General features: G+C 35.7%; 2 protein-coding genes across 4 annotated transcripts in view; both read right to left on the reverse strand.

Moving 5' to 3' along the window:
• LOC129576258 (probable 28S ribosomal protein S16, mitochondrial) overlaps window positions 1-14,345 on the reverse strand; it is a 78,814-nt gene that overhangs the window by 9,329 nt on the left and 55,140 nt on the right. The gene's annotated exons all lie outside the window — the stretch shown is intronic.
• The window catches only part of LOC129576253 (SCY1-like protein 2), a 28,801-nt gene that overhangs the window by 6,772 nt on the left and 7,684 nt on the right, over window positions 1-14,345 (reverse strand). For 2 of the 3 annotated variants that reach the window (XM_055460964.1, XM_055460963.1), the window contains exons 2-20: window positions 13,013-13,193; window positions 10,500-10,625; window positions 10,288-10,386; window positions 10,035-10,172; window positions 9,732-9,852; window positions 9,370-9,465; window positions 8,680-8,825; window positions 8,395-8,525; window positions 6,482-6,596; window positions 6,077-6,222; window positions 5,832-5,985; window positions 5,485-5,661; window positions 5,323-5,395; window positions 5,161-5,182; window positions 4,744-5,072; window positions 4,251-4,507; window positions 2,822-2,899; window positions 1,094-1,111; window positions 177-952 (exon numbers count right to left, since the gene is read on the reverse strand). In XM_055460964.1, the coding sequence (XP_055316939.1) occupies window positions 608-952; window positions 1,094-1,111; window positions 2,822-2,899; window positions 4,251-4,507; window positions 4,744-5,072; window positions 5,161-5,182; window positions 5,323-5,395; window positions 5,485-5,661; window positions 5,832-5,985; window positions 6,077-6,222; window positions 6,482-6,596; window positions 8,395-8,525; window positions 8,680-8,825; window positions 9,370-9,465; window positions 9,732-9,852; window positions 10,035-10,172; window positions 10,288-10,386; window positions 10,500-10,625; window positions 13,013-13,186 (2,745 nt within the window). In that variant the 5' untranslated portion in view covers window positions 13,187-13,193 and the 3' untranslated portion in view covers window positions 177-607. Of the gene's footprint in view, window positions 1-176; window positions 953-1,093; window positions 1,112-2,821; window positions 2,900-4,250; window positions 4,508-4,743; window positions 5,073-5,160; window positions 5,183-5,322; window positions 5,396-5,484; window positions 5,662-5,831; window positions 5,986-6,076; window positions 6,223-6,481; window positions 6,597-8,394; window positions 8,526-8,679; window positions 8,826-9,369; window positions 9,466-9,731; window positions 9,853-10,034; window positions 10,173-10,287; window positions 10,387-10,499; window positions 10,626-13,012; window positions 13,194-14,345 lie in introns of those variants that run through there. The other variant, XM_055460965.1, reaches the window with a different exon arrangement.

The following is a 14,345-nucleotide window of genomic DNA, read 5'->3' on the forward strand; positions in this document are numbered from 1 at the left end:
AACTTGATGTCTCTCACAATTAAACAATGGTCCAAATGCTCTCAAATTGGCCGAGCATTTAATCAAATCACGACTAAAGCTCAAAAGTTTTTGATTTATCTTGATAATCCAAACTTTTTCTTTCAAATGAACTCATCTGCCTGATTCTGCATGGTATTCTGTTTTGCTTGGTTTTCTTTGGTATTATTAGCATTTTGTATAATTGATAGCGTACTCCATCGCGAATGCCAACGTTCTAAGGTAAGTATTTTATGGTGTGCCATACGTTTTTATTTCGGGATAAAATTCCCAAATCGGTAGACAATTGTCTAGCGACAATTTTTCCAGTAAGTCGAATGACTTTTGAAAGATGAAAATGTTGTTCTATTTGTTTCTCGCATGGGAAATTGTATCATGAAACGTAAGCAAAAATTTGGCTGAAAACAAGAAATGTATTGCACATCGAATTGGGCGAAAGAGTTGGTGAAATGATGTGCATTGAGTTTTGTATTTGTTTTTACCCTCCGCAGCAGAATTAACTCGCCATAATATTGTAACTGGTCGGCTATGTGCAACGTGAATACGCCCATGAAGCGGCGGTGGCGAGGTGGTGTATGTGAAGCACTAATCAATGTGTGCTGAATGTGATATTGAGCGATGGACATTTCCTAACGTAATTGTTGCCACGATTGTTATTGGCCGGCGGCAGGCCACCATAATTCAAATTATTGATACTAGTATTGTTACTACTACTATTCATTATATTGCCATTATATTGGTGATGCACTGGACTTGATATGCCAGAAGCAGAGGTTAGTCTTACCATGCCAGATCCAAGAGATTGCAACAGGCCACTTCCCGATCCCAATGGCCCCGATGACAAGCACGTTGATGTACGGCGTGAACGAATCGACTGCATGCTACTCGATAATAAAAATGGAACACTCGATGATGTATTGGGCATGGAACCTCCCTGGAAATTGATTTTTAAGAAAGAAAGAAAAAAAAGACGGAGTGAAAATGTGCGCAGCAAAAAACGGTCATTTTAGTTACAAGGCAGCACAATAGACAAATCACAAATAAAATTATTTCAATCATTATATCAATTACTTACTATCATATTTCGTGCAAGCTGCAGGTTTTATTTTTGATTTGTTTCATTGGTGAGTGTGTGAAAAGAGACACGAAAAGAAAGAGAACAAGAACGTATTGTTAGAAATTGTATTTTATTGTTGTCTAAGTGACTGAAACGAGCTCATAGTTCGAATTACAAAAGACAAATACATATATTCGCTTTGTTCGAAATGATTGCACCAACAAATATTTCTATTTGGATATCGTTTCGTGACTCGGTTACGAGATGGTGGTGCGTTGATAGCATGCATTATTGCATACAACTTGGCAAATTTTCAGATTTTTTTTTTGTTTTTGTTCAGCATTCAAAGGAATATGTTTCTTGAGATGCGACGTCACAGCTTCATTTATATAAATTAATAAGATTTGTTACAGACAACTAAAGTTAACGAAAACCATTTTTTTATGTTGAAAATCAGAGAAAAAAAATATATATACAGACATCAACAGTCAAGCAAATCAGCGACAAAACTGTACAAATTTTATGCAAATAAACCTAAAATCATCTCTCGAATACTTATGGCGAAAATTTCATGCTTTTTTTATAACTATGCTAAGCGGTAGATTGAATACAAATGAAGACGAAAAATATAAAACGCAATACAAACGAACGAGAGAAGAGAGAGAAAAAAAACGTCAAATTTCTGTAGCATAACGACCTTACAGCAAGTCAAAACAATTTTATAAATATGTGGATGAAACACAAACAATAATCAACAACAGATGTTTCACGTTGGCCATGTGTTGGTAAGTTCATTGATTTAGCATGAAATGAACATTAATATATATTTCGTTTGAGCAAAGCCTCCCACACTCCGAACGGGAAAAAAAGCGTTTGTCATTTAATCTCCTCACTCCTGTTTCACTTGGACGAACATGGCGATATGTTGACTGATTTGACTATTTTATGATGATGAAAGCATTCATAAAAACGGTTTCGTCTCCAATGAAATTGACACAATCGATTTTTCTCGCTGTGCTAGCCTATTTAGTTAGTATTCTATTGATCTCACAAACAAATATTCAAAGCACAGCGAGTATGTGTGTGTCCCTTTCAACTCAGCCACTGGTATAATCCAAGCACGTTTGTCTTCGATGTTATCATTGCACTTGTGGTGATTTGAGTGCAGCATACAACAGAACAATACACAAGTATAAATGAGTCGAGATGGACAAACATCAATTAAAACGTGCAAATATTTAATGAAAATGGTCACATAAATGTACATAAATAAATCAGGCTTTTGCAAAGGTTTGTCAAAAAACTTTTGATACAATTCAAGAGTTGATGAAATTGTTCCCATTAGAACGTTTGGCGTGTTGAGTTTTGGAATTTTATGAGTATTTATTGTTTGGGTTCAACCCAAAATGACAATCGAAAGCTAGCTCAGCGAATAACTTTCTGAATTCATTTGACATTAAGCCAATATCCAATTGATTGAGGCTGTGTTGTCAAAGCATTCAGACAAGTTTTTCAGCCGAACAATGTGCCTGACACTAATGCATATCCAACACAATTGACATTTTTTTTAATACGTATATTCATTGCAAACACCATACGACAAATGCGAACATGATTTCATAATAAAAATGTATTTTGTGTAATGAGTTTTTTTTTTCTAAGCAATTTTGATTTATTTTATTATTATTGTTTTTTTTTAATTAGATCAATTGGAATGTGAGACTGTTGTTGTTGATGTTCACTTACTACATGATATGCAGAAGAAGAAGGCACAGAAAGACTCGATCCAGAGTTACCACGAGCGCTGAAGGCAGTAGTATATCCCTAAACATATTACCAATGCAAACACAACAAGCGACACCATTAAATTGTTAATTTTTTTTTCTCTGAATTATTATTAAACTTCTTACGCAAATGACATCAACTGACTATTTCAGGTTAAAGAGTGTAGCTTTCAATAGGCTTATTTGACCGAGCAACATTTTCGAGCTAATTTCATTGAGATGGGATTGTTTTCGATTCATTAGCTGATGATAAAGAGATTTAGGTGTTTTTTTTTTTTGCTTTGTTTTGGTTCTCTTTGCAGAGGTCACGTTGCATGGAAATTTTGAAATTTTTGATGATTTAGCTCGATTGATAAGCTTAAAATTATTTGATTTGGTTTTTAGCAAAACATGAAATGTAGAGCTGTTGTTTTCTTTTGAATTCGTTTGTTTTTGGATTCATCTGTGTGTTGTATTCAATTTTGTATTGTTTTTTTTTTTTTTTTTTAAAGCAATCTCTGCTGTTGAAGCGGTGAGAAAAGTGTGTCTAAAACAATTTTCAAAGTAGTTCTAAAAATTACGAAATCAAAATGATAATCATTCTAAAATGATCAAACTACGTTTCATGCACTTGGAATCAATCAGCCAATCGAAAATTAGTTCGGAAAAATTCATTATGTGTCATGGTAAAAAATAGTGTGTGTATTGGAATAAAAGAACGAAAATAGCATTAGCTACTGAACTGTATTTCAATATGAAAAATACGGTGCTTTTAGAAAAGCATACAAGTTCCATTTGAGAGGAAAAAAATGGACTGAGAGTGAAAATTGGAATTGTGTGTTGTGTATGTGAATTAAGAATGATTTCACAGATTTTCTCACATTGAAAACAAATTTAAGTTCAACAAAAAGTCATTAGAATAGAAAATGTAAAAGACGATTTGTGATAGTTCGCTTAAAAGCCGTTTACGTATGTTGTATGTGTGGGTGTGTGTGTTTTGAAAAGTTATTATTATGCTCAACCTAAGCTACAGCTAATTGGAAATAAACAGTAAATGCCGAGTAAAAACTAGTTAATAAAATTCAAGTTGGCATTTTTCTTGTCTTAATAATATATTGTACAATGAAAAAGGGAAATGAGTTGAAATGAAAGAAAAAAAAATGATCCAGATGAAGGACTTCCTTCTTAGTTGTGTTTTCTGTCTGTATGCTACGGATTCAAAATCTAATTTTAACGCTACTAATAAAGCCCTACAAACCAACGGTTTCAATTATATATATATACGGCATATATGTATGTATGTATGTATATTGCTATACCCAATCTATCAAAGTCTAGTCTATGGAAAGGAGAAGTCAATACGATGTCGAATTTATGCACATGTATCGTATAATGTGGATAAATAAGCTTACCGTTGGAGGTGATAGATTGATAGCTGATCCGCGACGCTCCTGGGGCCCAATGCTGCTGTGACGTCGAATTGGTAGGCCACTGCCACCTGGAGTGCCACCCGGGCTCGATGCACACGATGGTGCGATACGAATTTTTGGGGTCATCAGTGTATTATCAGATAGACGACGATTCGGAAATGCATTTGCAACTCGCAGAAAATTGCTATCCGGTGATGATGGTGAATTGCCAAACCACCAACCGCCAAGGACACCCGAACCTACGATTGAAATATACCGCACCGAAGGAGAGAGAGAGAGAGAGTATGTTTTTTTTTTGTGTTTTGATTTTGATTTTGCTTTTGTTTTACGTGACTACAATGTTCACATCACACACATCATGTTCATTTATGGTGGCTTTTTCTCAGTTCCCAATTGACTCTTAAACATACAATGGAAACAAGTAGGTGTGTGTATGCCTGTGTGTGTATGAAGTAAAGTGGCATAAAAAGCATACCTGTTGAATTTTTGCGTGCCATATCCTCAGCTGACGATGTTTTGCGCTGGTCAATGCGTAAATTGGGTATATTGAATGGTGGAACGTGCATATTATCTGACGAAAACTGATGCCTCAATGGACGATGCCGCTCTGGTGACGGTATCGACAAATTATCCAGCTTCAATTTATTGCGTTGTTGTCGATCGATGTGGTCCAACATTTCTTGTAGTGTTTCCAATAAAATCGTAAATTGCTCCAAATTCAATTGCGGATTCACCGTTTGTGGCAATAGTGACGGCATCACTCTCGTTGCCATTATATTCACCGAAAGCCCGTATTTTTTGTCGCTAAACATGTATTTTAAATCAAAATAAATCGTACGGTATACATGAGAATAAATGATAAAAATAAACATATCATAACGGACATACATACCTTAACATTATTCGATAGATATCTATGGCAAAGGGCAGCAATAATAGAGACAGAGAGCGATAAAAAAAAAAACGAAGGAAGAAGAAAAAACAAACAAACGACATAGTGGTGCGGCATTTCTATGACGAGAATTTAATTTAACATGATATATTCATTACTTACGAACAACACGAAGAATAATATCTGGATCGGACAGTCGAACTTCCCACAACAACGGCAATACCTCATCGATAATCTGTACGAAGGAAATATGAAGCAATGCAAGTTGTAAATAACATCATTACTAGTATGTCATTCACTTAAACATCCGTCGATTGTATATACCTGTGATTTATCCAGTTTGTCTAATGTTCGTTCGATGCATTGCAATACATTCGCTACAATCTTAAAGTCGTTATGGTTTTTCTCGAAAACAATTTTGATTTTTGGCAACACCATTTTACGAATCGACATCTCATCTAACCACTCATACACATTGGAAACAGCAACCAATGCCGCTCCCTAGTGTTTCCATCACATAATGAAAAGAGTGCGGTAGAGAAAAGAAAGTGAATAAAAATGGAGAACAATAGAACAATGATTGGATGAAATGCTTGATGCATGAAGCTTGTTATATGCATATCCAGTAACCAGGAGTAATGAATGTGAATGAATAGTGAGAGAATATGTACCTGCACTTGAATGGTTGAACTTTCGAAAGCATTGAATAATAATGGCAAAATCTCGGATCGTATGTCATCCTGTGGAGTCTTTTCCAAAATGATATGCAGATTTTCCAATATAGTTACAGTTGCCTGGATTGACTTTGGTGCCGCAAAAACCACTCTGCAACGGAAAATCAAATGAACAGCGTATGTTTCAGTGTTTTCATTGTACATTTGTGTTTGAACATTTACAAATGATGAGCAACTCCTACCTGAATGTAGGCAACAAAAAACTTTCATATTCATTTTGTGTTGCTTCAGCCACTAACGATAATGCTGGCTGCAAAACGGCTGCCAACACCTCGCCCAGTCGTATTTCATGTTGTAGACACGGCCAAATATGCTGCCACCACAGTTTCTAGGATGCATAAATATTTTTTGTGGAAAGTGCAAATGATTAGACGGACGCCGTCATAAACATAGCCCACACACATGAAGAAATCGAGTGATATAAATTTGCATGTACGATGTAAGCGCCAAGGTAACGACCGATTGAAAATGAATTTACGACTCATTCCTCCACCTTGTAACCACTCTTTCATATCGCATACATACATTTGCACCACTTTTTTTCCCTCATTTACATTATCTATACGTGTAGGAATTTTTGCACTTACCCGCGGTATAAATGGCAACGCTTCACGCAATGTTGTTCTGTAAAAGTGCGCCTTTTGTGTGGGATCCTTCATATTTATTACGTCTAAAAATTGCAGCACATGCAATAGTGTGTCGCTGTACGGTGCGAAAGAGAAAAAGAAAACACGGTCGAGTTTACAAATAATATTAAAGCTCTGGCACCAAAAAACTTTTAATTGCATCGGTACTTCGACGTGTGGTACAACAACTCTCTCTCTCTCTACTATCCCTCAAGATGCATGCTGTTATGTTCGATGCGCTTATATCATTCGAGGGCGTAAAAAATCGTAATGAATCAATAAAAACTTTTAAAATTAATCATAATTATGCGATGAAAAACTCCGGCAAAACAGAAAAAATAAAGATTATTAACTGAGCCAAGCACTTCCCACCGAGAAGGATAGGCGTAGAGAGAGAGAGAGAGAGAGACAGAGAGAGAGAGAGAGAGAGAGAGAGAATTATGGCTTGTTCAAACAAACAACATATGATGAAATAACTCATGCAATTTGCTATTGAAATGATAATGGTTAGAAAAATGATACGCTAGGGGAAAATATCAATTGATCGTACGCTATTATCTATGTTATTGGCTTTCCATCGCAATTCATTGGTATATCAGTGTGAATTGGTGGAAAAAATTGAAAATTCGTGTCAATCGTGTACGTTTAATGTGAATTCAACATAAAAATATAGAACAATAGAGACCGATGTACGCCGATATCCGCCAATATGCAGATAAACGCTTATTTTTGAAGAATAACCATACATCAGCGAATTCGTTTAAATCCACGTTTAATTACCACGTACTTTTGGTTAACGCGCTGTACCTAACTTAAATTGTGTTTAATTCATGACACTTGATAAAGTTTAAGTGCCGCGTACTTAAGCTAGTACTTAATTGCCGTAGTACTGATCGCTAACTTTAAATGTTCTTTAGAATTGATGCTGATATCATCAACAACAAATAAATGACACTAGAAATGACATGATAAGCCTACTGATAAATAAATACTTAAGTATGCGGTACTTGAGCAATAGCTTAAGTGCGCGTCACCTAAATATCTCTATCAATTTTAGTACGAAATATTGGTATATCGGCGAAATATTCGCATATCGGTTAAATATTTGAAAAATGTCATAGAATCGTTACAAATTATCATTATTTGTTATATTAAAGCTTATTCAGAGGGAAAAAAAAATTGATCGCAGCCCCTAGATGATACGGTAGACATTAAAGTCGAAAATAGGTTCGTTGAATTGAATGTAATTAATACTTTGATCTGCCTCCGAGGGGGAAATCACTCTTTGAATTACTTTCCAATTACTTTTCAAAACTATCAAATTACTTTTTGGCACGCTATTACTTTAGTAAATTACGAAAGTAATTAGACGTTTATGTCAAAGTTTGACGTTGTCAAACATTGGTTTTGAAATACCAGAAGATATAAAATTGAGCTTGAAGCAAGTTTTAGTTGAGTATTTTGAAAGTATAAAATAAATTCTATACAAATTTCTTTTGAGTCATGCCGCATTTGGAAAAAAAAACGCAATCGAGCCCACACCAAACTATATTTTTCCATTTTCATTTCATATCATTATTTATTTATCCAATAATACTTCGGGTATGTAGTTTATGGCGAACAGACATAACCAAGATGTCTCAATGACATCTACCTCAATTACTTTTTGTACCTCAATTACTGTTTTCGGGAAAAATTACTTCTCTATTATCATAATAACTTGTGACATTTCAATTACTTTTTAGTGATTTCCCCCTCGTCTGCCTCACGATGAGGCTCTCACCTCATGTGTATCGAAACCATAATTTCCTTTTTAAAAAAAACATTTTGAATGGAAGTGGTCATTTTTTTTATGGAATAAAATGAAAAATTACCCAAAGTATTTGATCAATTGCAGGAGTTGAGCGGTTGGTCGTGATGCAGGTTCTTTACTTGTGAGGCGAGACACAGCTTCTTGCAGTGGTACTGGAACACGGGGAAGCATCTTTTGAACGGAATCGGGCAACTAAAATTGGTTTGCAAATACAAGATACATATGGTATTAGGTTCCATTCAATTACATTAAAGGAGCAGCAGCAGAAGCGATTGCAGCAGCGAAAGAAAAATTTGTAATAAATTCGCATATATGTGGTTCGGTTCAACAAGCATCAATTACTCACCGCTTCCAATTGCTTTAAATATGTTGAAGCAGAATTGTTGGCCTGAATCAGTGCATGGCCTTGATTAAATATCGAGCACATAACCAGCCCGAGCGAAAACATATCGCTCAATATAGAACAGTTGGAAAATAGTTGAATTTCAGGAGCTACTCGAAATGGAAATAGCGAGAGAAAGAGATAGGTAGAGAATGGAGGAAAAAAAAAGAACACACGATATAAGGCAGCAATGATTATGATAAATAATTGAATCGATAGAGCTTTTGCGAAACGCATAAACGATGCGAACAATCGATGCTCAAATGAAAACAGACCATTTGTTAAGTAAAAAAGCATTCTTAATAAAATATCAAAATCGCTATGGCCGCAGAGAAACACAAACTGCGCCAATAAATTTAAAGCCCTTCCATTCTAATACCAATGACGCTGTTTTCTTCCGTTGTTGTTTTAGTTACTTATAAAACCTTGACCTGCTTAAAAACTTGAATAATCCAATGACACGAACAAACACAAAATCCACACCGCATTCGATTCGCCTTTGCACAAACGCAAATCAAAAGCAGAACTCGATCGAAATTGTTCGCTTCGCGAAGGTTCGTCGTCATTGAGAATATAATGGGCAATTATATTGGATCGCAATTCAATAAAAAGAAAAAAAACAACAAGAATAAGAAATCCACAATGTACACATACGCATATAGTCCAAATTGGGTTGAGTCATTTTCGATGCACGTGAGCTCCATGGCTGACATGGCACAGGTTCAACAGGGTCGGTTTCATTAACTCGTTCTGGGAATTCGAATACAATGCCATAGAAAACAGAAAACCAAAATGAAAATTGCGAATTGATTAACTTCACAACAAATGGTGCGGTGAACAGTAATAAAAAAAAAAGCAACAACAGCATAGAGAGAAAGGGAGAGATGAAGAGAAAACCAAACGAAACCCTCTGGGCTACGCTTGATCATGAGTTATGGCGTATTAAAATGACTATCGCGTAGGATGGCTTTTTGACCTCCGTTCCTATTTCTATTTTCAGTTGATTACACACTCACCAGTGAACTCTAATCCAGCTAGTTTCCATGTGCCCTTCTTTGTCACCAGAATTGATGATGGACAAACATTTCGATGAATGATATGGCCCGAATAATGCAAAAATGTTAGAGCTTCTGTAATCTGTTGAAAGTTTGATCGAAATAAAAGTGAAAAGTTTCGTTCATTCAGTTGATTAAAGAAATTCGGAAAGTTTATTTTGTGCGCTAAATTTGTACGTGTTGTCGATTTGGTTGAATTTATTTTCGAGAGATTTAAAACTGTATTTTTTTACCGTGTGTGTTGAGTGGAGATTTGAGATTTACCTGTAACAATCCATATCGCAGTTCAATGTCAAGAAATGAATATTCTTTTGCGTGTGCCGGCCGTTGTTGTTGACCCGGCGGCTGTATGTGTGATGCTCCGGTACTTGGAGGCCCAGTTTGAATCGTACTACATGATTCCTGTACAGAAACAAATTCAAATGACATCATTTCAATTTACGCTTTAGAGAGCCACACTCTCCCTTCAACACCCATTTTCAATCTAACTCAGCATCAGATTGTCAATGTGAATTACCTGATATGCAAGTATATTTGCCAAGCTCGCAAATACGGGCTCGGTTGCAAACGCTAATGTTTCGGAACACTCTTCGACCGGATGAATAATTTGTAGAATCTAGAAAAGAAACAGATATCGCCGGAATCAATGTTTTATATCCAATCGGCACCATATCGTATCGAGGCAAAGAATCCAAAGAAACAACAAAAAAGGCAAATCCAAAACTATACCTTTGGATGTCTGAATCGTTCCAGCTGCTTAATCGAATTTCGTAAAATCTCCGTTACGGTCTCTTTTCGCTTTGGCTTGTGAAGTTTTTCGGCGCAACGCTTCTCAAATATAAATATCGAACATTCCTAGTTGCATTCGAAAAAAAAGGTAGAAAAGAAAGAAAGAAAAGAAAAACCAAAACACCATTTTATTTCGCATCGAAAATTCAAAAAAAAAAAATTTATAGTTTGACCAAAGTTGTGTGCTGACCAAAAATAGATGTCGAGGCTGTGTAGTTGTTTAACAAACACAAACTATACACCGCTGGACTACATCCAAGCATTTAACCATTATTCTACAAGTGCTACGATGCGAAAGAAAGCACGTCACACATAAACATAATCACCACCCACGGTTTATACAACGCCACCCACCTACCCAAACACCGTACTTTTACGGCATTGAGCTGTTGTGCTTTGTCTCCCTTCTGGTCTTCCTTTTTTTTCAACACTTAGCATCGCGTAGGATTTCGATGAAGAAAAAAAAAGTCCAAAAAGTATTAAGCTGCTTCGTTAAACATATTTTAAGTCTTCGCTCGACAGATTATAGAAAAAAAGCTTTAGCTTTATACATATTTTATGATTATCAAGTCAGTTTCCGAATAAACCATTGGATGGCCATCTCTCATGGTTGTTTGAGGCAGAGGAGCTGGCGATAGAAAGTGGGATGGTTAGCTCGGAGATGTTTATGCTTATAACTATTTTTATCTCTTTTGGCGTATCAATTACGAATCGAAAAGCACATATGTCATATTGGCCGGAAAATTGGTTCCCCTAATAAGAATTGTCACACACACACACGCACACACACGTCGACCATGTCTTCAATGTAATCTCGACATTGTATTTTGCCAGTTCATTTAATTCACTATTAGCTGATTAAAATGTGAATGGTTTGGAGCGAAAATGTAATACAGAAAAGTTGAGCGGAAAAATGTCGATGATGAATAAGCTATATAGTAAACTGTATAGTAAACTATAGTGAACTATATAGCTATCCCTTTTCATTTGACATTTTTCCGCTCAACTTTTCTGTATTACATTTTCGCTCCAAACCATTCATATGAACCATCATTTCGTCGTACACATATATGTATGTATATTAACGCTTGACGTTATTCCAATGCCATTCAGCCATTCAACATACTAATTTGCGCGGCACATAAAGACACACTCCAATATCGGAGCATTAGAGTACAACGGTGACAACGATACACGGACCCATATAACATCGAATCAAGGGGTAGTTCATTTCCGAAAAGACAAAAAAAAGGTTTTGTCGCCAATGTTGCTGTATGAGCTTTTATTGCCATTTTGGTAAGAAACTCATCAATAGCCCTGTAATTACCTGGCTCGAATGAAGTTTCAATGAATATTCAAGTGAACGCCGTATTATTTTGTTCAGAATGGTGAATATTTGTTCAGGAAATATTTAATAAATCTTCGTGCGAATCAATATGCACCAAAATGCATTGAATATTCTCAATCAATTTCAGAACGGTATAGGCGAATATCGCATTTTGAATATACATTACAATTCTCCGAATTGAAGAAATTAGTTAACCCATTTTCCACTGAATATTCGAAAAATTGAACGCATCATAGAAAATGGGTTGATGCAATTTGGAAATCATTTGATTAGAAGACAATACACATTGGAATCATTAGTTCTAATGTATATTTTAGTATCAATACTATTTATGATTGTAGTTTATGATTAATATATACAGAATATCAGCTCGATAAACTATTCACACTATGATCTATGATATTCGATGGCTAAATATTGGATATGACTGTGAAAATCTGAACAAAATCACACTGTTTAGTAAATTCAATTGATTTATGGTATTATCAAATAGTCGTCGTAATTCTATTAACCTTGATAGTGCGTATGAATAATATTTATTGAATATGTATATTTTTCGCTGTCATATCTGGTTATGTTGCCGAACGAAAAAAGCGTTTTTCCATCAGATTGGGTGACTTTGATATACATATTGTTAACAAAAAAAAAAAAAAAAAGGTTGAGTGTGAATTGGGAAAAGTGAGTACTCGTATTTCACATGAATAAGACCATTAGACAGCAAAATTTGATGGAATTCAGTCCATTGCGGTCGCTGTATTTATTAGTCGAAATGTGTATGAACTTTGTAATATTTCCATCATCTAGTCATATATGAATATCTATACATATCGAATATGTGATTCGAGAGCCCCGCTCAAGTTCATACTCGTTGATTATAATGGAAAAATTCCATGCAAACATTGGCTATTGTAATGGTCAAAACACACCTAGCTTTTGAATGTTTCGCTATTCCGCTATATTTCCTCTCAGCATGTTATGAGGATTATATTTTTGTTATGGTTGTTGCTGTTGTTATACAAACAACTAGCGTTCGAACGAATGAATGAATACGAAATAAAAAGAAGAGAAGAAAAAATGGAAACAATATGAAATGGTAAATACTTACGCGTCCATCGCTTTTTTTGAATCCATCATGAATTTTCCAGACAAGTTCGGGTCCCGCGCATGCAGTTTGTTTGCTAATTTCAAAATGTTGAACTATCGGATTGCTATCTATTGGATTTTGATGTGGTGTAGCTGTTCCGCTTTTGAACTTAGAAAACATTGTTGCTGCAGGCATATCACCACTGGATACAAATCCAAGTTCCGCACACAATATATAAAAACCAAAAACAGATTTCATTTAGATTTTCTGGCTAAGAACTGTACACAATTTTCTTTTGCCAGGTGGCTTGTATGTTGTACGTCTCTGTATGTGTTTGTGCATAAGTATATGGATGTATGTGTGTGAGAGCACAAGAAATTGTGCAAACGCGCTGGTGAAAGTAAATGTATGTAAATAATTTGACGAACACAGAACGCAAACGAAAAATAAAAATAAAAGTAACAATAGAAGAGAGGGGAACAGGGAACAATTAAAGCAAATTAATTAGCAACTAAATAAGTTTGTTTGGGTGCAAGAATTTCCCCCCGATATCGTTCACATTTTACGTATTTAAGCTCAGTGAATAATCTGAGAAGGAAGCTCTCATTTCTCTGTCGAGCACGCTGAAGTGCTACCAAACCAAAAATATACGCTACACGGATACTTTTTAGATTCGATTGATTGACAAAACAAAAGTGAATACCGACACAAAAGAGAACCAGAGAAAAACGAGAGAAATACCCAAATGGTTACGTTCTCTTTGCCGTTCAACATCGTCGTCGTCGTCGTCGTTTTCGTTGTAGTCATCGTCGTTATGCCCATGCCTGTGTAAAGCTTTCAGAGCACACACAAAATAAGTGAATGAGACGCACACGGACATATACACACCGTGCTGTGATTCAATGTTTCTATGCTCGGATGTTCAATGGGTATCATGAATGCCATAAGTGGCATTGTAACAAACAGTAAAATTGCGTTCACGAAAAACATGCGACTCCGTACCGTGAGTTGAAAGCGAACATTCGAAATGAAAGCTCTCTCTCTCTCTCTCTCTCTCTCTCTCTGTTTCATTCAAAAATATCGGCACAGCATGTGTGTTCAAATTAATTCAAATTCATTAGCAATCGTTTTTTATGTGCTTATTTTAAGTGCTTTGCTACCTCAAAAAGAGATAATTTTCAGCCTCAAAAATGTATGTTTTCCACATTTTCAGATTTCATCACATAGCACACATATGAAAGCAGCCAACTCCATTGAAATAACTGAAAATTACCCGGATTTCTGGCATTTTGTGTATTTTTGCGTGGCAGAGAGAGAGAGAGAGAGAGAGAGAGAGAGAGAGAGAGAGAGAGAG

The sequence above is a fragment of the Sitodiplosis mosellana genome, unplaced genomic scaffold (genome assembly GCF_009176505.1).
Source record: "Sitodiplosis mosellana isolate CC-2019 unplaced genomic scaffold, AAFC_SMos_1.0 Smas_scaffold_6181, whole genome shotgun sequence".
NCBI classification, from domain to species: Eukaryota; Metazoa; Arthropoda; class Insecta; order Diptera; family Cecidomyiidae; genus Sitodiplosis; species Sitodiplosis mosellana.